This window comes from Ovis canadensis, chromosome 1, assembly GCF_042477335.2.
Source record: "Ovis canadensis isolate MfBH-ARS-UI-01 breed Bighorn chromosome 1, ARS-UI_OviCan_v2, whole genome shotgun sequence".
Taxonomy (NCBI): domain Eukaryota; kingdom Metazoa; phylum Chordata; class Mammalia; order Artiodactyla; family Bovidae; genus Ovis; species Ovis canadensis.
The window spans coordinates 271,427,148-271,452,644 of NC_091245.1; the positions used below are offsets into that span (position 1 = coordinate 271,427,148).

The 25,497-nt window shown below is 46.7% G+C and overlaps 2 protein-coding genes across 4 annotated transcripts in view; one reads left to right on the plus strand and one right to left on the minus strand.

The window, feature by feature from the left end:
• The window catches only part of SETD4 (SET domain containing 4), a 29,656-nt gene extending 29,166 nt beyond the window's left edge, over nt 1–490 (minus strand). Inside the window, exon 1 of one of the 3 annotated variants that reach the window (XR_011252177.1) lies at nt 14–469. The gene's annotated coding sequence lies outside the window, so the exon portion shown is untranslated. Of the gene's footprint in view, nt 1–13 lie in introns of all 3 variants that reach the window. The other 2 variants (XM_069567683.1, XM_069567701.1) reach the window with 2 other exon arrangements.
• Nucleotides 491–4,616: 4,126 nt separating this feature from the next.
• On the plus strand, nt 4,617–24,761 carry LOC138427788 (carbonyl reductase [NADPH] 1). Its single transcript, XM_069567758.1, has 4 exons — nt 4,617–4,878; nt 18,208–18,742; nt 19,254–19,361; nt 24,083–24,761. The coding sequence occupies exons 2-4, from the start codon at nt 18,454–18,456 to the stop codon at nt 24,517–24,519; spliced, it is 834 nt and encodes a 277-aa protein (XP_069423859.1). The 5' UTR covers nt 4,617–4,878; nt 18,208–18,453; the 3' UTR covers nt 24,520–24,761.
• The last annotated feature ends 736 nt before the right edge of the window (nt 24,762–25,497 follow it).

Consider the following 25,497-nt stretch of genomic DNA (forward strand, 5'->3'; position numbering starts at 1 on the left):
TTTGCCAGCGCACCTTGATGCAGCTCCAAGATGGCGGTGGGCGGACCCGAAGCGCGTAAACACTCGGAGCAGCACGCCAGTTGCTCGCGAGTTAAAGCGGGCCGCAGCAGCAGGGGGAACAGCCGAGCGCCGCCAGGCCCGCCTCTAGGCCCCACTGACCCAAGTCCCTGGTCGCCAGGCCGAGCTCTCGGCACCGTGGGCCTCTGCCTACCGGCTTGCACATGCGCGTTCTTCCGGGGGGGGGGGGGGTGGAAGGGGACGGCGCAGCTGACAGAGCTAGCTAGGGTCGTTTGTGGATGGACTGCAGGTCCAGGAATAAGAAAACCCTGTGGCCTGTGGACCAGGAGTCTACGCTCTGAAAGCCGAGCTGGAGCGTGTTTCCTTCCGTAGTTCCAAGGGGGGAGCAGCCAAGTGTATGTCTGCCAGGGCATCCGCCCGGCCCTCTCTGTGGCCTGCTCACTTCCGCCTTGCTGGGCGGGGCGGAGGCCTTGCAAGGCCAGGCCATCCCCCATTTCCGGGCTGACTTTGCTTTGACCCCCGCCCCCCCACGCCTGTCCGTGGGCCAGAGTGCCTCGCTGCGTTCCTCTTCAGCCTAAGGGCACTTCAGGTCATCTGGCCCAGTTGGGTGTCCCAGGAACAGCGTAACTTCTCCCTTCAGAATGTCACGAGAGTGTATGTTCCTCTGTTCTTTGTCTCATCACAACAAAGATTTGGAGCGACGGACATTAAAGCCCTCGCTGTGTCACAGCTCTCAGGTCTTGGACGAACCGTGTTATAGCTCTTAGGCAAATCAGTGTTACCGCTCTATTTTATTTAGAAGATAGCAGGAGAATCCATCCTCGAAACGTGAGGGCATGCCGACCCAAAGACTTGAAGGGATGAGAGTGGAGGAGCACGTCGGGGAGGAGGAGGGGGGGGGGGGAGAGAGCACGCCCACATGGGAGAGAAAGAGAGACAGCGCTTTGGCTCCTCCTTTTATATGTTTTTTCCTCCACCTGGGCCTGCTCTATGCAAATTGGGCTTAGGAGTGCTGATGGTTCTACCTGAAGTCTTCACTCTGGTCTTTGGACCTTCCTTGGTTTTTTTTAGCCACCGCCATTTTGGATTCCTTTTCCCTATTCTACCTACCTAACATTCCCCACTCAAGAGATGGGAGGCCCAAGGCAATGGCAACACACTCCAGTAATCTTGCCTGGAAAATCTCGTGGACGGAGGAGCCTGGAAGGCTGCAGTCCACGGGATCGCTGAGGGTCGGATACGACCGAGCGACTTTACTTTCACTTTAAGGAAATGGCAACCCACTCCAGTGTTCTTGCCTGGAGAGAGTCCTTATAGCGGTGTCCATCTAAGGGTGTGTGATATTTTTCATGGTCGGCTGTAGTTTTATATCTTTGTTGAACTGGCACTGCATGTTGTAGCTTGTTGACCTGGGCAGAGACAAAACAGGTTAGACAATTGACAGTACATGGAATAGTCATAAGCATCATCAATGTAGCATAACAAGGACTAGTAGGGGCATTAGTCATTTTAAATTCACATTGCCAGGATGGCTCAAGTCCCTCCTTGTTCAAGGATCAGAAGATCTATCTCCTGTCTGTTTTGGAGTACAATCTCTGTCAAGCTGTGTTGGCTATTTAGAGCTGTCCTGAGAAATCTTACCCCAGAAACTAGATTTTGGGGGTGTTCATTAGAATGGCACTTATTGGTAGTCCTGAACAGGTATCTGAGATCTCCCAGGGGCTCACAGGTGTATTGAGTGTCCTCTTCTGTTTTCTTCCACGGCTTGACTCGTGAGTAGTGAATCCAGGTGTCATGTCCTGTTACCTTGACTGCTGTGGGGGTAGAAAGTATTACAGGGCAGGGTAGGGGCCCTTCCATGTGGACTGGAGTTGAGCTTTTGGGGACCCATCTTTCCAGACTTTGATTAGGACTTGAGTCCCTAGAGCATATAGTGGTGACTCCTTAGAATCTTCTGGGTCCTGGTTCACACCACACAAGCGTATATCCTGTTGGAATTGCCCAGTGGCCATGGTATAAGACTGGAGGGTCTGAACCTCTGGATCTAGGAAGAGGTCATTGACATAAACAAAAGGTCTCTGATATAGCATCTCATAAGGAATAAGACCAAGCTGTTCCTGAGGGGCCATGCGGGTGCGGAGGAGAGCTATTGATAAAGCCTCCTTCCATCCAGGGAGGTCTCCTGGGTTCTTTTTTATTGCTGATTTTAAGAATTGATTGGCTCTTTCTACTTTTCCTGAAGATTGAGGCCTCCAGGCACAATGGAGATAAGTAATGCCCAATGCTTTTGAGACCCCTTGGGTGACCTTGGAAGTAAATGATGTCCCATTGTCACTTTGTAATGACCTGGGCAGACCAAATCTTGGAATGATTTCATGAAGCAGTTTTTTTACCACCTCCTCAGCCTTCTTAGGCCAGGTGGGAAAGCCTTCAATCCATCCTGTGAATGTATCTATCATGACTAATAGGTATTTATACCCTTAAGAAACTGGCATCTGGGTGAAGTCCATCTGCCAGTCCTCTCCTGGGTAGGCCCCATGTCGTTAGATGGGCTGGGCCAGCTGGGGTCTTTGAGCTCCTTGGGGGTTGTTTAATTGGCAAAGTGGGACAAAAGGAGACCACCTGTCTTATAGTTGTTTGGAAGCCTGTTCTTCTGAAGGACCTTTCTAGTAATCTTTGGAAGGCCTTTTCTCCTAAATGAGTAGTGGCGTGTAAGGAGTTAACCAACTTCCATTGGAGGTTCTCAGGCAGAAAAAGGAGTCCCTCCTTTTGGAACCACCCCATATGATCTTGAAAGCCCTTGCTCTTAGCTTTAAGAGTCTCACCTTCAGTATATGAAGGAGTTTCTGGCAAATTAGTCTGTGGAACTAAGGTGGCAATCTCTATTAGGTCATGTTTCTGTAATGCTGTTCTCCTAGCTGCCTGATGAGCTGCTTAGTTCCCTCGTGCCACTTCTGTGTTCCCTTTTTGGTGTCCTTTACAGTGGGAAACTGAAACCTCGGTGGGCAGAGGAACTGCCTCCAAGAGTCGAAGAATCTGATCACCATATTTGATTGGGGACCCTCGGGTGGTCAAGTGGCCCCTTTCTTTCCAAATAGTCGCATGTGCATGTAGCACCAGAAAGGCATACTTGGAATCAGTGTAAATGGCTATTCTTTTTCCTTTTCCCAGCTCTAAAGCGCGAGTCAGGGCTATGAGCTCAGCTAATTGGGCTGAAGTACCTGGTGGCAGAGGCTTAGCCTCTATGGTCTCAAAATTGGAGACTACTGCATACCCGGCTCTTCTTTTTCCATCCAAGACAAAGCTGCTTCCATCAGTGTACCAGATTTCCTCAGGACTGGTCAGAGGATCTTCTGACAATCCCTCTCGGGGTTTTGTCCAGTGGTCCGAGGTTTCTAGACAACAGTGAAAGGGGAGAGAGCCCTCGGGGGTAGGCAGGAGGGTGGCTGGGTTAAGAACCTCACAAGGGGATATGGTGAGGCCTGGATTTTCCATCAGCATTACTTGATATCTGAGGATTCTTTGATCAGACATCCATAAATGGCCTTTCCCATTTAGGAGTTGTTTTACTTGGTGGCTGGTAAAAAGTTTGCCCCCAAAGGAGAGTTTTAAAGCATCTTCTATCATGATTGCAATAGCTGCAAGATTTTGAAGGCAGGGGGGCCAGCCTTGGGTAGTTGGATCGAGTTTTTGGATAAGTCAGCTACAGGCTGAGGCTCAGTTCCCAACCTTTGAGTTAACACTCCCAAAGCTATTCCCTCTTTAATGGACATAAAGTTGGAATGCTTTTTCTGGGTCTGGCAACCTCTAGGCAGGTTGCCTGAGTTAAGGCCTGTTTTAGTGTAGCCTCTGCCTTCTTTTGAGGAGTTCCCCACATCAGTGGGATTGAATCATCTCGTCCCTTTAAGCTTTCATATAAGGGCTGGGCAATTAGACCATAGTCACCACCCTTATGGCAGAAAGTGAAGAGGAGCTAAAAAGCCTCTTGATGAAAGTGAAAGAGGAGAGCGAAAAAGTTGGCCTAAATCTCAACATTCAGAAAACGAAGATCATGGCATCCGGTCCCATCATTTCATGGGAAATAGATGGGGAAACAGTGGAAACGGTGTCAGACTTTATTTTTTGGGCTCCAGAATCACTGCAGATGGTGACTGCAGCCATGAAATTAAAAGACACTTACTCCTTGGAAGAAAAGTTATGACCAACCTAGATAACATATTGAAAAGCAGAGACATTACTTTGCCGACTAAGGTCTGTCTAGTCAAGGCTATGGTTTTTCCTGTGGTCATGTATGGATGTGAGAGTTGGACTGTGAAGAAAGCTGAGCGCCGAAGAATTGATGCTTTTGAACTGTGGTGCTGGAGAAGACTCTTGAGAGTCCCTTGGACTGCAAGGAGATCCAACCAGTCCATTCTGAAGGAGATCAGCTCTGGGTGTTCTTTGGAAGGAATGATGCTAAAGCTGAAGCTCCAGTACTTTGGCCACCTCATGAGAAGAACTGACTCATTGGAAAAAACTCTGATGCTGGGAGGGGTTGGGGGCAGGAGGAGAAGGGGACCACCCAGGATGAGATGGCTGGATGGCATCACTGACTCGATGGACGTGAGTCTGAGTGAACTCCGGGAGATGGTGATGGACAGGGAGGCCTGGTGTGCTGAGATTCATGGGGTCGCAAAGAGTCGGACACGACTGAGCGACCAAACTGAACTGAACTGAACTGGATATCCAGATTCCACAATATCCAGTTAGTCCCAGGAAAGCTCGCAATTGTTTTCGAGTCGTGGGGGAGGGCAACTGGAGGATTCCTTGTACCCGATCAGAGGACAGCCTCCTGGACCCGTGTGTAATCTGAACTCCCAGGTAAGTGACATTTGTCTCAACCATCTATGCCTTAGCACGGGAGACTTTATATCCCCTTTCTGCCAAGAAGTTTAGAACCTGAATTGCATGTTGTTGGGCACTTTTCTCATCTGGAGAGCAGATTAGTAGGTCATCTATGTATTGTAATATTTTTCCATGAGGTCCCAGGTCCAGATCTAGGAGATCCCGGCTAAGGGCCTGTCCAAACAGGTGGGGGCTATCTCTGAACCCCTGAGGTAATACTGTCCAAGTCATCTGTTGGTGTTTTTCTCCTGGGGCCTCCCACTCAAAGGCAAAAAGATATTGGGATTCTTTAGCCAGTGGTATGCAAAAAAATGCATCTTTGAGATCCAAGACTGTAAACCACTTGGCACTGGGTGGGATTTCTCCCAAGATTACATAGGGATTGGGTACCATGGGATGGAGGGGGACTACAGCTTCATTTATGATCTGGAGATCTTGAACCATTCGCCAGGTTCCATCTTTTTTTCCTTACTGAGCGGATTGGGGTGTTACATGGTGAACTGGTGGGGACCAATAGCCCACAAGTAAGGAATTTATTTATTAAAGGCTGTAGTCCCTCCCGAGCCTCTCTTTTGAGAGGGTGTTGTTTCCGGTTAGGAAACCGAGTGGGATCTCAGAGGACAATGATGACCGGTTCAGCTCGGTGGGCTCTTCCAGGAATCCCCTGGTCCCACACCTGGGGGTTAATTTTGTCTTCCCATAGTTTTTGGTCCCTCTCTATTGAAGGTGTAATGGGTTATTCAGTAGTAACCAGGAGCTGTAGAGCTCTAGGGGCTGAAAAACTTCCCATCACAAGGGTGGTCCCCAGTTTAGTGAGTATATCTCTTCCCAATAAGGGAGTAGGACACTCAAGGACCACTAGAAACTGGTGGGAAAATATTTGTCCATCGCAGCAACAAAGAAGTGCTCAGGTGAATCTTTTAGTAGTTGCTTTTCCTGTAGCACCCAAAATGGTACAGGTTTGGGAGGAGAAGGCTCCGGAGTAGGAGATCAAGACAGAGTAGGTAGCCCCTGTGTCAACCAAGAAATTTTCGGACCTACTTGCCACATCCGGATGCACCCTTGGCTCCAGCCCTGTGATGGTTATCTGTGACAGGTGGGCTGGCTGGAGCAGGCCACTTCAGTCCTCTTGAACCATCATGAGAGTAGGCTTGGCGCTTGACCTGAGGCTCTTAGGTCCCAAGGGCAGAGTGCCACCCAGTGTCCCAGTTTATGGCATTTGTGGCAAGCCAGTTCTAGGTCACAGTTTGGACACTCTTTGGCCCAATGCCCCGCCTGTCTACAGATCAGGCATTTGTCTTGTGCCTTGTCCTCCAAGGACTCGGGGTTTGCCATAGGGCTTCTCTGAAGGGCGGTCAGCATCTGGGCATGCCTTGTCTCTTTCCTTCTCTCCTTCTCCTGGGCCTTGGCCTCCTCCTGTTCTCTGTTATAAAAGGTATTGGTGGCTGTCTGGACCATCTCATCTAAAGAGGCAGCAGGGTCCTACTGCTGTAGCTGTTGTAACTTAATTCTGATATCTGATGCACGTTGGGACAGGAATTTGTCCTTTAAAATCACCTGTCCTTCATAAGAGTCTAAGTCCAGATTGGTAAACTTTTGGAGTGCCTCTTTTAGCCTTTCCAGAAAGGCAATGGGGTTCTCACTGGGTTCCTTCGTTATTGCTGAGACTGGGCACAGTCCCACAAGTAATAGGCTTCCTTCTGTTTCCATAGGTGGACTTCCTTAGGGGTGAGTCTTTCTGAAGCTTATCCTACCCAGAACTGTTGCAACCTGAGAGCCAGGAGTCCCCGGGTCAGGGTGCAGATCCCCAAGCAGGCTGAGGCGTGACAGCCTTCTAGAGATAAAATCCCTGGGCAGGGCGAGGCGTGACAGCCTCTGGAGAATTGGGTCCCTGGGTAGGTCGAGGCATGACGACCTCCTGGGACCCCTGGGACTGGCGATCCCCGAGCAAGTTGAGGCGTGACAACCTTTCGAGGACCAGATCCCTAGGCAGGTCAAGGCGTGATGACCTCCTGGGTCCCCCGGACTGGAGTTTGGGCATCCCCAAGGTCTCCAGCATGACAGGGGGTTGGATATTATAGAGTATTTCCCTGCCAAGGCCAGCTATTTTCTGGTTGTCTCTCCAGAAGATTGTAGAGGCAGGCTTGTGGGTCTGGATGGGGCTCAGGCAAACAGCATGAAACAGGAGGGAAGCGGGCAGAGCACAACCTTTGAAAGAATGACAGAGCACAAGGGTATAATATAAACCAATTAAAATCAGTTGGGTCCAAGATGACAAGTCAAATTCAAGTACTTAATCCCCAATCTATAAGCCAACAGACACACCCAGAGGTGGCAGGACAGCTCCAAGGCATGGTCAAAAGAGGGAGGAGTGGGTGGTTCCCCAATGGTAGGGATGATCCTCCCACTCATTAGCATATGAATTCTACCCCCTCACAAAACCTAGCCAGGCCTAATTCCGTGGCCCCAGCCCTTGCCCTTGGCAATGGTTCACACCCTGAAGAGTGGCTTCTTTCTGGATCCTAACAAATCCACCTCTTATCTGTCTCTCAATGAATTTTTGCAATGAGACATCAGTTCAGTTCAGTTCAGTTGCTCAGTTGTGTCTTTGCGACACCATGAATCATAGCATGCCAGGCCTCCCTGTCCATCACCAACCCCCGGAGTTCACTCACGTCCATCGAGTCCATGATGCCACCCAGCCATCTCATCCTGGGTCGTCCCCTTTTCCTCCTGCCCCCAAACCCTCCCAGTATCAGAGTCTTTTCCAATGAGTCAACTCTTCGCATAAGGTGGCCAAAGTACTGGAGCTTCAGCCTTAGCATCATTCCTTACAAAGAAATCCCAGGGTTGATCTCCTTCAGAATGGACTGGTTGATGAGACATCAGGGCCTGAGTTTCATTAGTTTTGGCCAAGCTTGAGTCCCGGGAGAGAGCTGAAGAACAGGAGAAAAAAGCAGTGGGGAAAACGTGCCAAGGAATCCCCTTCATAGCCTGCGGACAATTTGCTAAATATCTGACCAGTGCTTACAATTTAATTGGTCTGATCCTTGGCACAGAGAAGAGAAAGGACAAAAGAACCCCCACCGGCTTGTGTAACAGCTACTGGGGCTCAGCAGATAGCGCCTTTGGGACATACTGAGAAGTAGCCTCTCCAGAGTCCCTCAGTTGTGCCCCCTGCTGCCCGCCTGTTCGCAGGAGGTTGGAGGGAACAAGAAAAAAGAGATTGTAAAGGAATTAAGATTTCGTTAGGCATGTCCCTCCTGCCATAGGAGCGAGGACTTCTTACCTTAATCGGAGGTCTTCTGGAATCTGAGTCTGGGCTGCGTGACCTTTCTGTTGAGTTTGTTTTTTGCTGTCCCGGTTTGCAGCACAATGGGCCTTCCCCTGCGCTGGGTTTCTTCGCCTTCCGCTTCTAGCGAGGGAGTTTCGCTGAGTTGGGCTCCTGCTGTGCTTGGCCTCTTCTGGCCGCATAGATGTAACACGAGTGTATGTTCCTCGGTTCTTTGTCTTGTCACCACAAAGATTTGGAGCGATGGACATTAAAGCCCTTGGCGCGTCACAGTTCTCAGGTCTTGGACAAACCGTGTTAGAGCTCTTAGGCAAATCAGTGTTACACCTCTATTTTATTTAGAAGATAGCAGGAGAATCCATCCTCAAAGTGTGAGGGCATGCCAACCCAAAGACTTGAAGGGAAGATGGTGGAGGAGCACATGGGAGAGGGCGAGAGAGAGAGAAAGCACTTTGGCTCCTCCTTTTATATGTTTTTTCCTCCACCTGGGCCTGCCCTATGCAAATTGGGCTTAGCCAGGAGTGTTGTTTGTTCTACCTGAAGTCTTCACTCTGGTCCTCGGACCTTCCTTGTTTTTTTAGCCACCGCCATTTTGGATTCCTTTTCCCTATTCTATGACTTCCCTGGTGGCTCAGATGGTAAAGCGTCTGCCTACAACATGGGAGACCTGGGTTTGATCCCTGGGTTGGGAAGATCTCCTGGAGAAGGAAATGGCAACCCACTCCAGTATTCTTGCCTGGAAAATCCCATGAATGGAGGAACCTGGTAGGCTACAGTCCATGGGGTCGCAAAGAGTCGGACACAACTGAGCAACTTAGCTTTACCTCCCTATTCTACCTACCTAACAAGAAGACGGACTTCAATTGCTGCCCTACCCACTATTCAGTTCAGTCGCTCATTAGTGTGCTACTTTTTGCAACTGCATGGACTGCAGCATGCCAGGCCTCCCTGTCCAACACCAACTCCCAGAACTTGCTCAAACTCATGTCCATGGAGTCCGTGTTGACATCTAAACATCTCATACTCTGCCAGCCCCTTCTCCTCCTGCCTTCAATCTTTCCCAGCATCAGGGTCTTTTCCAATGAGTCAGTTCTTTGCATCAGGTGGCCAAAGTATTGGAGTTTCAGGTTGAGCATCAGTACTTCCAATGAATATTCAGGACTGATTTCCTTTAGGATGGACTGGTTGGATCTCCTGGCTGTCCAAGGGACTCTCAAGAGCCTTCTCCGACACCACAAATCAAGCACATCAATTCTTTGGTGCTCAGCTTTCTTTGTGGTCTGTCACATCCATACATGACTACTGGAAAAACCTTAGCTTTTGGTTTTTACAGACTATGGGGACTTTTGTCCACAAAGTAATGGCTCTGCTTTTTATTATGCTGTCTAGGTTGGTCATAGCTTTTCTTCCAAGAAGCAAGTGTCTTTTAATTTCATGGCTGCAGTCACCGTCTGCAGTGATTTTGGAGCCCAAGAAAATACAGTCTGTCACTGTTTCCATTGTTTCCCCATCTATTTGCAATGAAGTTATGGGGTTGATACAATGATCAGAGTTTTTTGAATGTTGAATTTTAAGCCAGCTTTTTCACTCTCCTCTTTCACTTTCATCAAGAGGCTTTTTAGTTCTTCTTTGCTTTCTGCCACAAGGGTGGTGTCATCTACACATCTGAGGTTATTGATATTTCTCCCGGCAATCTTGATTCCAGCTTGTGCTTCATCCAGCCCAGCATTTCCACGACGTACTCTGCATAGAAGTTAAATACGCAGGGTGAGAGTATACAGCCTTGACTACTCCTTTCCCAATTTGGAACCAGTCTGTTGGTCCATGTCCAGTTCTAACGGTTGCTCCTTGACATGCATACAGATTTCTTAGGAGGCAGGTAAGGTGGTCTGGTAAGAATACACAGAAGACTACAAAAAAGAGCTTCATGACCCAGATAATCACGATGGTGTGATCACTCATCTAGAGCCAGACATCCTGGAATGTGAAGTCAAGTGGGCCTTAGAAAGCATCACTACGAACAAAGCTAGTAGAGGTAATGGAATTCCAGTTGAGCTATTTCAAATCCTGAAAGATGATGCTGTGAAAGTGCTGCACTCAATATGCCAGCGAATTTGGAAAACTCAGCAGTGGCCACAGGACTGGAAAAGGTCAGTTTTCATTCCAATCCCAAAAGAATGCTCAAACTACTGCACACTTGCACTCATCTCACACGCTAGTAAAGTAATGCTCAAAATTCTCCAAGCCAGGCTTCAGCAATATGTGAACTGTGAACTTCCTGATGTTTAAGCTGGTTTTAGAAAAAGGCAGAGGAACCAGAGATCAAATTGCCAACATCTGCTGGATCATGGAAAAAGCAAAAGAATTCCAGAAAAACATCTATTTCTGCTTTATTGACTATGCCAAAGCCTTTGACAGTGTGGATAACAATAAACTGTGGAAAATCCTGAGAGAGATGGGAATACCAGACCACCTAACCTGCCTCTTGAGAAATCTGTATGCAGGTCAGGAAGCAACAGTTAGAACTGGACATGGAACAACAGACTGGTTCCAAATAGGAAAAGGAGTTCGTCAAGGCTGTATATTGTCACCCTGCTTATTTAACTTATATGCAGAAATGCTGGACTGGAAGAAACACAAGCTGGAATCAAGATTGCCGGGAGAAATATCAATAACCTCAGATATGCAGATGACACCACCCTTATGGCAGAAAGTGAAGAGGAACTCAAAAGCCTCTTGATGAAAGTGAAAGAGGAGAGTGAAAAAGTTGGCTTAAAGCTCAACATTCAGAAAACGAAGATCATGGCATCTGGTCCCATCTCTTCATGGGAAATAGATGGGGAAACAGTGGAAACAGTGTTAGACTTTATTTTGGGGGGCTCCAGAATCACTGCAGATGGTGACTGCAGCCATGAAATTAAAAGACGCTTACTCCTTGGAAGAAAAGTTATGACCAACCTAGATAGCATATTCAAAAGCAGAGACATTACTTTGCTGACTAAGGTCGGTCTAGTCAAGGCTATGGTTTTTCCAGTAGTCATGTATGGATGTGAGAGTTGGACTGTGAAGAAAGCTGAGCGCCGAAGAATTGATGCTTTTGAACTGTGGTGCTGGAGAAGACTCTTGAGAGTCCCTTGGACTGCAAGGAGATCCAACCAGTCCATTCTGAAGATCAGCCCTGGGATTTCTTTGGAAGGAATGATGCTAAAGCTGAAACTCCAGTACTTTGGCCACCTCATGTGAAGAGTTGACTCATTGGAAAAGACTTTGATGCTGGGAGGGATTGGGGGCAGGAGGAGAAGGGGACGACCGAGGATGAGATGGCTGGATGGCATCACGGACTCGATGGACGTGAGTCTGAGTGAACTCCGGGAGTTGGTGATGGACAGGGAGGCCTGTCGTGCTGCGATTCATGGGGTCGCAAAGAGTCAGACACGACTGAACGACTGAACTGAACTGAACTGAAGGTGGTCTGGTATTCCCATCTCTTGAAGAATTTTCCAGTTTGCTGTGATCCACACAGTCAAAGGCTTTGACATGGTCAGTAAAGCAGAAGCAGATGTTTTTCTGGAACTCTCTTGCTTTTTTGATGATCCAAAGGATGTTGGCAATTTGATCTCTGGTTCCTCTGCCTTTTCTAAATCCACCTTGAACATCTGGAAGTTCTTGGGTCATGTACTGTTGAAACCTGCTTGGAGAATTTTGAGCATTACTCTGCTAGCATATGAGATGAGTGCAGTTGTGCAGTAGTTTGAACATCTTAGGTATTGCCCTTCTTTGAGATTGAAATGAAAACTGGCCTTTTCCAGTAGCCACTGCTGAGTTTTCCAAATTTGTTAGCATATTGAGTGCAGAACTTAAATAACATCATCTTTAGAATTTGAAATAGCTCAACGGGAATTCCATTACCTCACTAACTTTGTTCATAGTGATGCCTCCTAAGGGCCACTTGACTTCACATTCCAGGATGTCTGGCTTTAGGTGAGTGATCACACTGTCTTGGTTATCTGGGTCATGAAGATCTTTTTTGTATAGTTCTGTGTATTCTTGCCACCTCTTAATATCTTCTGCTTCTGTTAGGTCCATACCATTTCTATCCTGTATTGTGCCCATCTTTGCATGAAATGTGTCCTTGTTATCTCTAATTTTCTTCAAGACATCGCTAGTGTTTCCCCATCTATTGTTTTCCTCTATTTCTTTGCATTGATCACTGAGAAAGGCTTTCTTATCTCTCCTTGTTATTCTTGGGAACTCTGCATTCAATGGGTATATCTTTCCTTTTCTCCTTTGCCTTCAGCTTCTCTTCTTTTCTCAGCTATTTATAAGGCCTCCTCAGACAACCATTTTGCCTTTCTGCATTTCTTTTTCTTAGGGATGGTTTTGATCACTGTCTCCTGTACAATATCATGAACCTCTGTCCATAGTTCTTCAGGCACTCTATCAGATCTAATCCTTTGAATCTATTTGTCACTTCCACTGTATAATCATAAGGGATTTGATTTAGGTCATACCTGAATGGTCTAGTGGTTTTCCCTACTTTCATCAGTTTAAGTCTGAATTTTGCAATGAGTTCATGATCTGAGCCCCACCCACCCCACCCTTTTTATCAGCTAGCCTCCAAAAGAGCCCAATATGGATAAGAGGGGAAGGTAGTATTAACTTTGTAGTGGAGAAAGTTGGCCAATGCTTCATTGGCTGAGTAATGAGGAATGATAGCAGTGATAAGTCATGTTGATTGCAGGTTTCCCATCTATAGGAAAGGTACTTGACCTCTGTGATATTACCATGCAAAACCTGTAACCTTAGTTCAGTAACAGAACAGCCTGGTTCTATGTTGGGTGTGTCCCTTTAAGGCTGTTTGTATTGTTGCCTGTGCTTAGTCATGCTGGCTCTGCACTTTTGTGTTGTTGAACAGAGAAAGAACTTTGTCCATAGCCTGAAATATACATAATAGCCCTTTCCCAAGGCCCTGTCTCCCAGGCTTGAATTTTAAAGGCATAACACTTTCCTTTATGTAGAGATAAAATTGCAGAATTTGTTAAAGGTTATGTATAACTGCAAAAGCAAAGGATTATATCCCCCCTCCAAGTCCAGCTGAACAACTTCCCTTTCTCTTTTCACTTGCATGCACTGGAGAAGGAAATGGCAACCCACTCCAGTATTCTTGCCTGGAGAATCCCAGGGACAGGGGAGCCTGGTGGGCTGCCATCTATGAGGTCGCACAGAGTCGGACAAGACTGAAGCAACTTAGCAGCAGCAGTAGCTAAGTCTGGCAAGTACCAAGAGATCTGCAACAACCAGATACATCCCCTCCCCTTTTAGTATAAAAGAAGCCTGAATTCTAACTCAGGTAAGATGGCTCCCTAGGACACTAGGCCTCTATCTTCTCTGCCTGCTAACTTTCCAGATAGTCACTATTCATTGCCCCAAAACCTCATTTCTCAATTTATTTGTAGTGTCCCCAGCAATATGAACTTGGACTCAGTTCTTCCTTGATAATATCAGAAACACCCCCCCCCCCAAAAAAAAAAAAAAAACTGTCTGGCCAATACAGCCAGTGCTCCATATCCATGGATTCCATATCTGTGGATTCAACCAACTGTGGATCCAAAATATTAGAGAAAAAAAAAAAAGCAGAAAATTTCAAAAGCAAAACTTGAACTTGTTATACACTTATAACACTTACATGGCATTTACATTGTATTAAATATTCTAAGTAATCTAGAGATAATTTAAAGTATATGGGAGAATGTGCCTAGGCAAATACTAGACCATTTTATATGAAGACTTGAACATCCTAGGATGTTGGCCTCCAAAGCGGTGTCTTGGATACCAAGGGGTGACTGTAGTCCTAAAAGCTGAAAAAGGTCATGGAAAACAAGTAAGCTCTGTAAGAATCAGTCACAAATCAGAGGAAGCTAAGGAGACATGACAGTTAAAGGAACTGTGGCATTCTGAAGAGAATCTTGGACTAGAAAGGGGATATCAGAGGGGAAAAACGAGTGAAATCCACAAAATCACAGAACTTAGTGAATACTGCTGTTCCAGTGTTACTTCTTGTTGTTGTTCTTCAGTCACTAAGCTCTTCCTAATTTTCCACAGTACCGTCCTAAGGGAGTCGGCTATTTACCTCTTAGTTTGTTTCCTCATGATCTCAAGATAGTTGCTGAAGCTCCAGGCATCACATTCTCCATAAATGCATTCAAGACAGAAGAAAAAGGGCAGATGAAACAGGTGTTTTCCTTTTATGAGGGAGAAAAATAATGTATACTCCCATCTTCTAGATGGGAATTGGTAGATTCTCTTCTTGACCAAACTCTAGGCAGACTACACTCAGCCCTCTTCTCAGTTATGCCTCAGCCTGGGCCTATAAAATTTACTGTCTCGGCACTAATGATTTCATCCACTCCTCTCTCCCTGCATGAAAAAGACATTAACATAGTTTCTAATAGCTCAAGGCTGCATGCCTAGGATGACCTTAGTACCTCGCCCCCCTTAATGAGCTCCAGGCTGCCAAAAGGATTTACTATTTGTTTTAGCCAACACCTGACAAATAGGTCCCTTACTACCCTTTCTTACAGCATTTACTAAAAGAGGACTTAAAATTTGTGAATTCTTTCTCTGTCCATTTGAGATATATATGTATCTCCTGTAACTCAGGATTGAGTCTTTCTCAAGGACCTTAAAACCATTCCTTTGAAATGTAATCAGCAGAAAGGATAGGACCTCTGTCTCCCAGTCTCTTTGTAGCCCTGATGGGCATTTACACTTAGCAGCCCTTTGTAATTTTCCCCTAACTCTACACAGGGCCTTCCATTGCCCCTGCCTACTCCCTCAACTTCTCTTTAAAACATCCAGTCACCTCTGTACAAATCCAAGTTGAGTTCAGTTCAAGTCTATAGGGTTGCAAAGAGTCGGACTCAACTGAAGCAACTTAGCATGCATGCATGCAATAATACAACACTGATTAAAATCTGTTCTTACCACTTTAGGGAATTCAAGCTGGTGCAGCCACTATGGAAAACATCGGGAAAGTACCATATTTCACAAATTTATGCAGAGTTAAAGTTAATTTAACTATCAGATTTATGGTCAATGACCTATATCCAGTACTTCTTGGTTACCTTGGTGGATTTCTTCACTCCCAGGCTCTAATTGGAAGGCCCTTAGGAAACTGAAAGAGGTTAGAGTTCTCTTTGGGCCACAGCTGATATTGCTAGAGTAGACTCCATCACTTAGTTAATAATACCTGCTCTGACCCTGGCCTTTTTTTTTTTTTTTTTTTTTTGAGTAATGCAAGCTCAATCAGAACAGCCAACTGAATCTCACTCAAAAATCATAACCTTCCTCAGTCATGGGATGGACTTATGTGGTTAACACCAAGCTATGGTCATTAAAGTTTAAAGACCCCTTTATGTTGTGTTTGTGACATTGTACTATAGCTTTGTAAAAATATTACCATTGAGGAAACTGGGTGAAGTACAAGGAATTTCTGTATTATTTCTCACTACTGTTCATGAATCTACAATCATCTCAATAAAGTTTTGTCAAAAAGCAGAGGTCTTTCCCTGATTATTAGTTTTGTTTTTTGCAACTGATTAGAAAAATTCCTTGAAGTTGTGATATAATTGGAAACTGTCTAAAGCATAGCTGTTCAAAGGAAGTTTCTGCTTTGATGGAAAGCGATACAGCCATCACTAACACATGTGACTCCTCAGCCCTTGAAATGTGGTTAGTGGAACTAACAGACTGAATTTTAATTGTATTATTTTGATTAACATTACATTTAAGTAGCCGTAAGAGTGTGGACAAAGAACGTTACCTACCATTTCAGTAAACAGCCCACCCCAACGGTGCACCCAGAAAGGAATTCACAGCAGACAAAAAAACAGGATACTGGCCCTAGATAGAGTTCAAGGGCACATCAAAGGAATAATTTCAGTAAGCCCAAACACTTATCATACACTGAAAACTGCTAACTTCATTAATTTGAGTTTTTTTTTCTTTAATTAGCAGTAATTGATGTTCCAGGACCTGGGTTTTTTGGGTTATTTTTGCAAAAACTCCTGCATATCCTGGCTCCTCCCTTACCTCTCCAGAACAATCCTTCAGAGGTATCTGAAGAGGCCATGCTGCTGCTGCTGCTAAGTCACTTCAGTCGTGTCCGACTCTGTGTGACCCCATAGACGGCAGCCCACCAGGCTCCACCATCCCTGGGTTCTCCAGGCAAGAACACTGGAGTGGGTTGCCATTTCCTTCTCCAAGAAGAGGCTATATCCCAGGCTTAAATCCTCAGTTCAGTTCAGTCACTCAGTCCCGTCCAGCTCTTTGCGACCCCATAAACCACAGCACACCAGGCCTCCCTGTCCATCACCAACTCCTGGAGTCCACCCAAACCCAAGTCCACTGAGTCAGTGATGCCATCCGACCATCTCATCCTCTGTCTTCCCCTCCTCCTCCTGCCCTCAATCTTTCCCAGCATCAGGGTCTTTTCAAATGAGTCAGCTCTTTGAATCAGGTGGCCAAAGTATTGGAATTTCAGCTTCAAAATCAGTCCTACCAATGAACACCCAGGACTTATCTCCCTTAGGATGGACTGGTTGGATCTCCTTGCAGTCCAAGGGACTCTCAAGAGTCTTCTCCAACACCACAGTTCAAAAGCATCAATTCTTCGGCACTCAGCTTTCTTTATAGTCCAACTCTCACATCCATGTAAGCTCGCCAAATAAAATGTAATTCTCAACTTTTGTGCTTAGTCACCTAGTCGTGTCCAAATCTTTGTGACCCCATAGCCTGCCAGGCTCCTCTGTCCATAGGATTCTCCAGGAAAGAATACTGGAGTGGGTTGTCATGCCCTCCTGCCAGGGGATCTTCCCAACCCAGGGATGGAACCCAGGTCTTGCACATTGCAGGTGGATTCTTTCCCATCTGAGCCACCAGGCAAGCCCAATATAACAATATTTGACATATTAAACCTGGGCACAATGAAAATATTATGCTTAATGTTGATGACTCTTAACATGCCTGTATTACTTAGATCAACAAAGCAAACATTAACACTAGGTATTTAATAGTGAATAATTCCCAGTTCATATGAACCTGAAATTCATTTAGGTTAATTTCTCTTGCATTTAGAATTATTTGCTTTGTAAGCATTTAGTTTTCTGTAGGCCAATTAGATTAGAACTCATTTACAAACCAGTCATAACAATATTATCAAAAAATATCTGAACTTTTAGTTTGTGCTTTTTCTTTCAGTGGACAGGACACAGCACAGAAATGAAAATTATATCATAGCCCCCTAATTCCTCTATTTTAAGCACTAACTGGTAAGGAAGAAAATTAATTTCCCACCACTGAACTAATTTATGAACCTTCTCAGTCTCCATTTCCTTACTTTAAAAATGTAAATAAAAAGATGAATCCTAAGGCGTTATTTTGAGTGGGAGAAAGGGCTGCAACGCCCCTTTGCACCTGTGCACTTCACGAACTGCAAACAAGTAACCTGACAACCTTGTGAATAAACAGTGATTTAGTGAACACTCCTCACCGAGAGGTGAAAATCAGCCAAGGCTGTGCCAGTAGCTTTGCTTTCATATTTAGGGGAGAAACCAACAAACACTTGATCTCTACCATTTTCATCCAACTTATTCCACAACTCGAGGTTCCTAAGACTTCAGTTACAGTGATATTTTTCAAACACCAGGAAAAATAAAGTTAGTACATATGATTCATTTCTGCAAGCGCAACCGTGAACACGGGTGAACAGGAGGAATTCTGAGTTCAGCTCAGTTCAGTCGCTCAGTCGTGTCCGACTCTTTGCGACTCCATGAACTCCAGAACGCCAGGCCTCCCTGTCCATCACCAACTCCCAGAGTTTACTCCAATACATGCCCATTGAGTCGGTGATACCATGCAACCATAAGGATGGGGTTCAGTTTTAACTGAACGTTTAACGTTCTCTACGTTTAACGTAGAGAACACGACCAATAAGAATGACTCTCTGCCTCCAGGCCTGAAATCGCCAGCAGCAGCTTTTCAGGAGGGCTGTTCTTAAACCTCCGCAGAAGTCACCTCTCTACACCGCTGAGGGTCCGCAGGCAGCCGGGCCCCGAGGGGCGGAGCCTGAGTCTGCGCCTGCGCGCTAGCCCAGGCGCCCCAGGATAATTCAAGGCGGTGATCGCTCCGCGCACTTCTCGCGCAGACGCTGAGACGCGCAGCTCCCTGTTGAAGGCAACCCAAAGCCCTGCACACCGGCCATGTCGTCCTCCAACCGCGTGGCGCTGGTCACCGGGGCCAACAAGGGCATCGGCTTCGCCATCGTGCGTGACCTGTGCCGGCAGTTCCAGGGGGACGTGGTGCTCACGGCGCGGGACGAGGCGCGGGGTCGGGCGGCTGTGCAGCAGCTGCAGGCGGAGGGCCTGAGCCCCCGTTTCCACCAGCTGGACATCGATGACCGGCAGAGCATCCGCGCCGTGCGCGACTTCCTGCGCAAGGAGTACGGAGGCCTCGACGTGCTGGTCAACAACGCCGGCATCGCCTTCAAGAGTAAGAATCGGCTGGGTGCTCCAGGAAAGGCGGTCACCCGCTCTGAGCATCTCGGTCCAGAATGGACCAAATCTGTCGGGGAATCGCTGTAGAGGGGCTTCTCCCGCCTGTGGGGTCCAGAATGACTCCCTAGAGAAGGAGAAAGGAAGGGGGAAGGGGAGCGGCTAGAGGAATTGCAAGGAATTGGATGTTCTCTACCTGAGAGAACTGTTTCTCTGGCTCAGAATCCTGGGCACCTTTTCCAGGTTATTCCACAGCCCCTTTCTGATCCACAGAGGTCCCATGCGTGCACCCTTTGTACAGGGCCGTGCCAGTGGTGCGTTCTTACAAAACTATGCTTCATTATCAAACTGGGAAATTCACACGGGTGCAATACTGACTGTATTGTGCACAAAATTCAACCGGTTTTTACCTTCACTAGTTGTACACAAAACTCAAGAAATGAATCTTCTTATGCAGTGTTACCGCGCGAGAACTGTTTCTTGACTCCACTTTGCTCTTCTCTTGAAAGCTGCTGATACCACACCATTTCACATTCAAGCAGAGGTGACTATGAAAACAAACTTCTTTGCCACCAGAGATGTGTGCACAGAGCTACTGCCTCTTATAAAACCGCAAGGTGAGTCTGACTGGACCCTAGACTGCAGTGCTTCTGGCAAGATCTGGGTCCACCTGGCCCTAGTCTCATCTACAGGCTCCTGCCGCTCCTGCTCAGCCTCACTAGCCTCCACCGTGTCTCCACCCAGACGGGTGTCCTGCACCCTGAGGTCCCTCGACATACTGCCCAGGTCCTTGGTGCTGTCTGTCCACCTGCTTTTTGCTCATCTGGCTCTTTCTTCTCTTTCCCATCTGAGCTCAGAGGTTTCCTCCTCCAAGAGGCCCTTAGGTTGCTCTGTGCCCGTCACAGGGGCAGTCCCGTCAGGAGTCCTTCCCAGACCTTCCCTCTCCCCTGTCCCCCTCTTACTCAGCCTAGTGGAGCCTGCACCACCACCAGTTCATTAGTCCCCTTCCCCCCAAAGACTCTCCCTTTCCCCAAAACATCTTGGTAACTAAGCCCATCATTCACCCACCAGGAACCTGGAGGGCACCCTGCCCATAAGTGGGAGGTAAGCCTGCCCGCTTATTGTCACTACCAGTTCCTAAATTCATCCAGCTGAGTTTGTCCCCAGCTGTCTGGCCCATCCCAGCTCTACAAACAGGCCCTCAGCTGTTGTTTCTAAACATTTGTAAACCCTCCTAAGGGACCCCCTGCCCTTCTTGAATCCTTTTCTTTCTTGGCAGGTTCACTGCCCCTCCCAAAAATCCTGCAAGTATAAAGTTCAAGCCCTTAGTGTGGCTAATAGAGATCTCTAATCTGATAACTGCCCTGCAGTGTGCTCGGTGTTCTGGACAAAACAAACTCATTCCTATAGGGTAAACTACTGTAATGTTTACCCTGAAGTAAGGGGCCAGGAGGGGAACCTCCACCCATTAAACACACAAAGTAAGACAAGCAGATACTTTAAAAAGGATTCAGAGAGTGCCTAGAGATTGAGTAAGGGTGTTTACAGTTTACACTCAGCTTCTAACCTGTCTCCCGTCCGCTTGTTCTGGGAGGTGCTGCTTCTTCAAAGACTTGGTTCACTAGGACGTCATAAGTCAGCTCCTATGTGTCCCCTGATTCTCCGAAGTGATATCTTTGCTTTCTAACAGCCTGTCTGCATTTGTCATAGCTTTCTTCCCAAGCAGCTCTCATCTGATTTCATGGCTGCCTTCAGCATCCTCAGTGGTTTCAGAGCCCAGGAAGAGGAGCTCTGCCACTGCTTCTTCCTCTTGCCCTCCTATTTGCCATGAGCTAATGGGACCAGACGGAGAAGGCAGTGGCACCCCACTCCAGTACTCTTGCCTGGAAAATTCCATGGACGGAGGAACCTGGAAGGCTGCCATCCATGGGGTCGCTGAGGGTTGGACACGACTGAGCAACTTCACTTTCACTTTTCACTTTCGTGCATTGGAGAAGGAAATGGCAACCCACTCCAGTGTTCTTGCCTGGAGCATCCCAGGGATGGGGGAGCCTGGTGGGCTGCTGTCTATGGGGTCACACAGAGTCAGACATGACTGGAGCGACTTAGCAGCAGCAGCAGCAGCAGCAATGGGACCAGATGCCACGATCTTCGTTTTTTAATACTGAGTGTTAAGCGGGCCCTTTCACTCCCTCCTTCACCCTCATCAAGAGGCTCTTTAGTTCCGCTTTGCTTTCTACCATTAGAGACCATCTGCATATCTGAGGTTGTTAATATTTCTCCCACAATCTTGATTTCCAACTTGTTAACTCGTCCAGCCCAGCATTTCACATGAAGTGCTCTGCGTAAAAGTTAAACACACTGACAATACCCTTTCTGTTGTTTTCCTCTATTTCTTTGCATTGTTCATGGAAAAAGGCCTTCTTGTCTCTCCTTGCTATTCTCTGGAACTCTGCATTCACTTGGGTGATCCTTTCCCTTTCTCCCTTGCTTTTCGCTTCTCTTCTTTCCTCAGTTACTTGGAAAGCCTCCTCAGACAACCACTTTGCCTTCTTGAATTTCTTCTTCTTTAGGATGGTTTTGTTCCCTGCCTCCAGTGCACTATTAGGGGCATCTGTCCATAGTTCCTCAGGAACTCTGTTTACTAGATCGAATCACTTGAATCTATTCATTAGCTGCACTGTATATTCATGGGGAACTGGACTTAAGTCATGGCTGACCGGCCTAATGGTTATCCCCACTTTCTTTAGTCAAAGCCTGAATTTTGCTATGAAGAGCTGATGGTTTGAGCCCCGGTCAGCTCCAGGTCTTGTTATTGCTAACTGTTACAAAGAATGTAATCACTCTGAATTCGGTATTGACCAGTCATTTGGTGATGTCCATGTGTCTTGTGCTTTTAAAAAAGGGTGTTTGCTATGACCAGTGATAGTCTCAGGGCATTCTCAGGATGCCCAGCCTGAGGTTAGAGCTTTGGTCCCACGAGCGAAGACTGGGTTGGAGAAGGAAGTCCTAACCTCCTAGGTACACTTACCAGCAACTGAACCTCTGCAGCAGGTAGCTGAGGAACAGGATGAGAAACGCTGATGTCATCCCCATCGTGGGAAGATCCCACAGCCCTTGGCAGGGAGGGAGCCCTGCGTCTCAGATGCAGCACCGCAGAGTGAAGTTTCCATTGTTATGGTCAGAAAGGAGGAAAGGAAGGAGCAGTCACGGCTGAACTAGATGCTCTCTGTTTTCACCTGAGTTCTTGGAGAGGGTCTGGAAGAAGAGGTTCATTTGCTGTATGCCCTCGGGACCATTTCCAGAGACTTTAAATGGTTGAGTTTTGAAAATAATTTTCACAAGTCATTCTGGGTAGTAGATTCACAGACTTCTTCCTTCATGACTTATTTATTGAGTTTCAGGGAAATATTTCATTCTTGTAATTTCTAAGAAGATTCCGTTCAGTTCCGACTCCTTGCATGTCCTACTCTTAGTCGTGTCCGACTCTTTGCGACCCCATGAACTGCAGCACTCCAGGCCTCCCTGTCTATCACCAGTTCCCGGAGTTCACTCAAACTCATGTCCATCGAGTCAGTGATGCCATACAGCCATCTCATCCTCGGTTGTCCCCTTCTCCTCCTGCCCCCTATCCCTCCCAGCATCAAAGTCTTTTCCAATGAGTTAACTCTTTGCATGCGGTGGCCAAAGTATTGGAGTTTCAGCTTTAGCATCATTCCTTCCAAAGAACACCCAGGACTGATCTCTTTTAGGATGGACTGGTTGGATCTCCTTGCAGTTCAAGGGACTCTCAAGAGTCTTCTCCAACACCACAGTTCAAAAGCATCAATTCTTCGGCACTCAGCTTTCTTCACAGTCCAACTCTCACACCCATACATGACCACTGGAAAAACCATAGCCTTGACTAGACAGACCTTTGTTGGCAAAGTAATGTCTCTGCTCTTTCATATGCTATCTATGTTGGTCATAACTTTTCTTCCAAGGAGCAAGCGTCTTTTAATTTCATGGCTGCAGTCACTATCTGCAGTGATTCTGGAGCCCCAAAAAATCAAGTCTGACAGTATTTCCACTGTTTCCCCATCTATTTCCCATGAAGTGATGGGACCGGATGCCACGATCTTCGTTTTCTGAGCTTTAAGCCAACTTTTTCGCTCTCCTCTTTCACTTTCATCAAGAGGCTTTTTAGCTCCTCTTCACTTTCTACCATAAGGGTGGTGTCATCTGCATATCTGAGGTTATTGATATTTCTCCCAGCAATCTTGATTCCAGCTTGTGCTTCTTCCAGCCCAGCGTTTCTCATGATGTACTCTGCATATAAGTTAAATAAGCAGGGTGACAATATACAGCCTTGACGAACTCCTTTTCCTATTTGGAAACCGTCTGTTGTTCCATGTCCAGTTCTAACTGTTGCTTCCTGACCAGCATATAGGTTTCTGAAGAGGCAGGTCAGGTGGTCTCGTATTCCCAACTCTTTCAGAATTTTCCACAGTTTATTGTGATCCACACTGTTAAAGGCTTTGGCATAGTCAATAAAGCAGAAATAGATTTTCTCTGTAACTCTGTTGCTTTTTCCATGATCTAGTGGATGTTGACAATTTGATCTCAGGTTCCTCTGCCTTTTCTAAAACCAACTTGAACATCTGGAAGTTCATGGTTCACGTATTGCTGAAGCCTAGCTTGGAGATTTTTGAGCATTACTTTACTAGCTTGTGAGATGAGTGCAATTGTGCGGTAGTTTGAGCATTCTTTGGCATTGCCTTTCTTTGGGATTGGAATGAAAGCGGACCTTTTCCAGTCAGTGGCCACTGCTGAGTTTTCCAAATTTGCTGGCATATTGAGTGCACCACTTTCACAGCATCATCTTTCAGGATTTGAAGGAGCTCAACTGGAATTCCATCACCTCCACTAGCTTTGTTCGTAGTGATGCTTTCTAGGACCCACTTGACTTCACATTCCAAGATGTCTGGCTCTAGGTGAGTGATCACACCATCGTGATTATCTTGGTCGTGAAGATCTTTTTTGTACAGTCTTCTGTGTATTCTTGCCACCTCTTCTTAATATCTTCTGCTTCTGTTAAATTCATACCATTTCTGTCCTTTATTGAGCTGATATTTCCATGAAATGTTCCCTTTAGATGTAGCTTACTTTTGAAAAACATTAGCAATAACATGTTGTCACTTATAATAATAAAACAGATAAAACCCTTTGAGCAAACCCCTTCGAAAATACATTCCCTTCCTTCCCTAATGTCCTCTTTCAAGAGGTCAGTCCTGTCCCCAGTAGGGATTCATCCTTCTTGTGCTCACCTTTCTGTGCACTGATCTATGTTGTATTTTAGGCAGAGTGGTGAATGTATCCAGCTTTGTCAGTGTCAACTCTCTAAAGAAATGCAGCCCTGAACTGCAGCAGAAGTTTCAAAGTGAGACCATCACGGAGGAGGAGCTCGTGAGGCTCATGAACAAGTTCGTGGAAGACACAAAGAACGGGGTGCACAGGAAGGAGGGCTGGCCCGATACCGCATATGGAGTGTCAAAAATCGGAGTCACGGTCCTGTCCAGAATCCACGCCAGGAAACTGAGTGAGCAGAGAGGAGGGGACAAGATCCTCCTGAATGCCTGCTGCCCAGGGTGGGTGAGAACCGACATGGCAGGACCCAAAGCCCCCAAAAGCCCAGAAGAAGGAGCAGAGACCCCCGTGTACTTGGCCCTTCTGCCCTCGGATGCCGAGGGGCCTCATGGAGAGTTTGTTTCCGAGAAAAAAGTTGTGCAGTGGTGAGCTCACTCACAGCTCCACCCATGGGTCTCTTTATATTGCTATCCCAGATTCACCAAACATACACTGACAAAATTATCCCTATGCAGAACAAAAGAAAAAGGAATCAAAATTTGCAGATCAAGTTCTCACTGGGAGACGGCTGCTAATGTTGTAAAGAGTTTTCTGATTTCTTCTGTGATCCCAGGGGAGGAAAAGTGGGATGGACGACAAATAATAAAAATAAACAATTCTTTATAAATGTGCACTTGTGCAAACTTTTACATGGTGAATCTGCTCCATTATTCATAATAGCTGAAGCTAGTTTGGTGGACATGTGGGTGTCTAGTATTAGTTCCATTTTTCTATTTAAAATTTTTCAGGACAAACATCTGAAACCAGAGAGTCCTGGCTCTGCCCCCTTCCTGGATGACCTAGAGCCAAAATCCAACAGGATACTACTCCCTAACACAGGGAAACATGCTCAGTGTTATGTGGCAGCCTGGGAGGGAGGGGAGATTGTAGAGAACCAATACATGAAGATGTGTGGTTGAACCCCTGTGCTGTCCACATGAAACTGTGGTGACAGCTGACAGCGTTGTCAATCAGCTATGAAGGTGTTAGTCGCCCAGTCCTGTCTAGCTCTTTGCAGTTCCATGGACAGCTGTCTGCAGTTCCATGGACTGTGGCCTACTGGGCTCCTCTGTCCATGGGATTTCCCAGGCAAGAATACTTGCCATTTATTTCTCCAGGGGATCCTGCCAACCCAGGGATCAAACCTGGGTCTCCCCCCATTGCAGGCAGATTCTTTACTGTCCCAGCCACCAGGGAAGCCCTGTCCTCCAATATAAAATAAAAGTTTAAAGAAAAAGAGCGCTGGGTCCTTTTTTTGGCTCAGGATACAGCACAAGGAAAGATGTGGAGCCTGGAGTGGTGTTTAGTAACCTTATGGAACATTTGATCCCTCCTTAAGCAGGAGAAGAAGGCAGGGCCTCCTCCTTC

Coding starts and splice junctions, on each gene's coding strand:
- LOC138427788 (XM_069567758.1), top strand. CDS start 18,454: ATGTCGTCCTCCAACCGCGTGGCGCTGGTCACCGGGGCCAACAAGGGC. Junction 18,743..19,253: donor CGCCGGCATCGCCTTCAAGA/GTAAGAATCGGC, acceptor TTCTCTTGAAAG/CTGCTGATACCACACCATTT. Junction 19,362..24,082: donor GCCTCTTATAAAACCGCAAG/GTGAGTCTGACT, acceptor GTTGTATTTTAG/GCAGAGTGGTGAATGTATCC.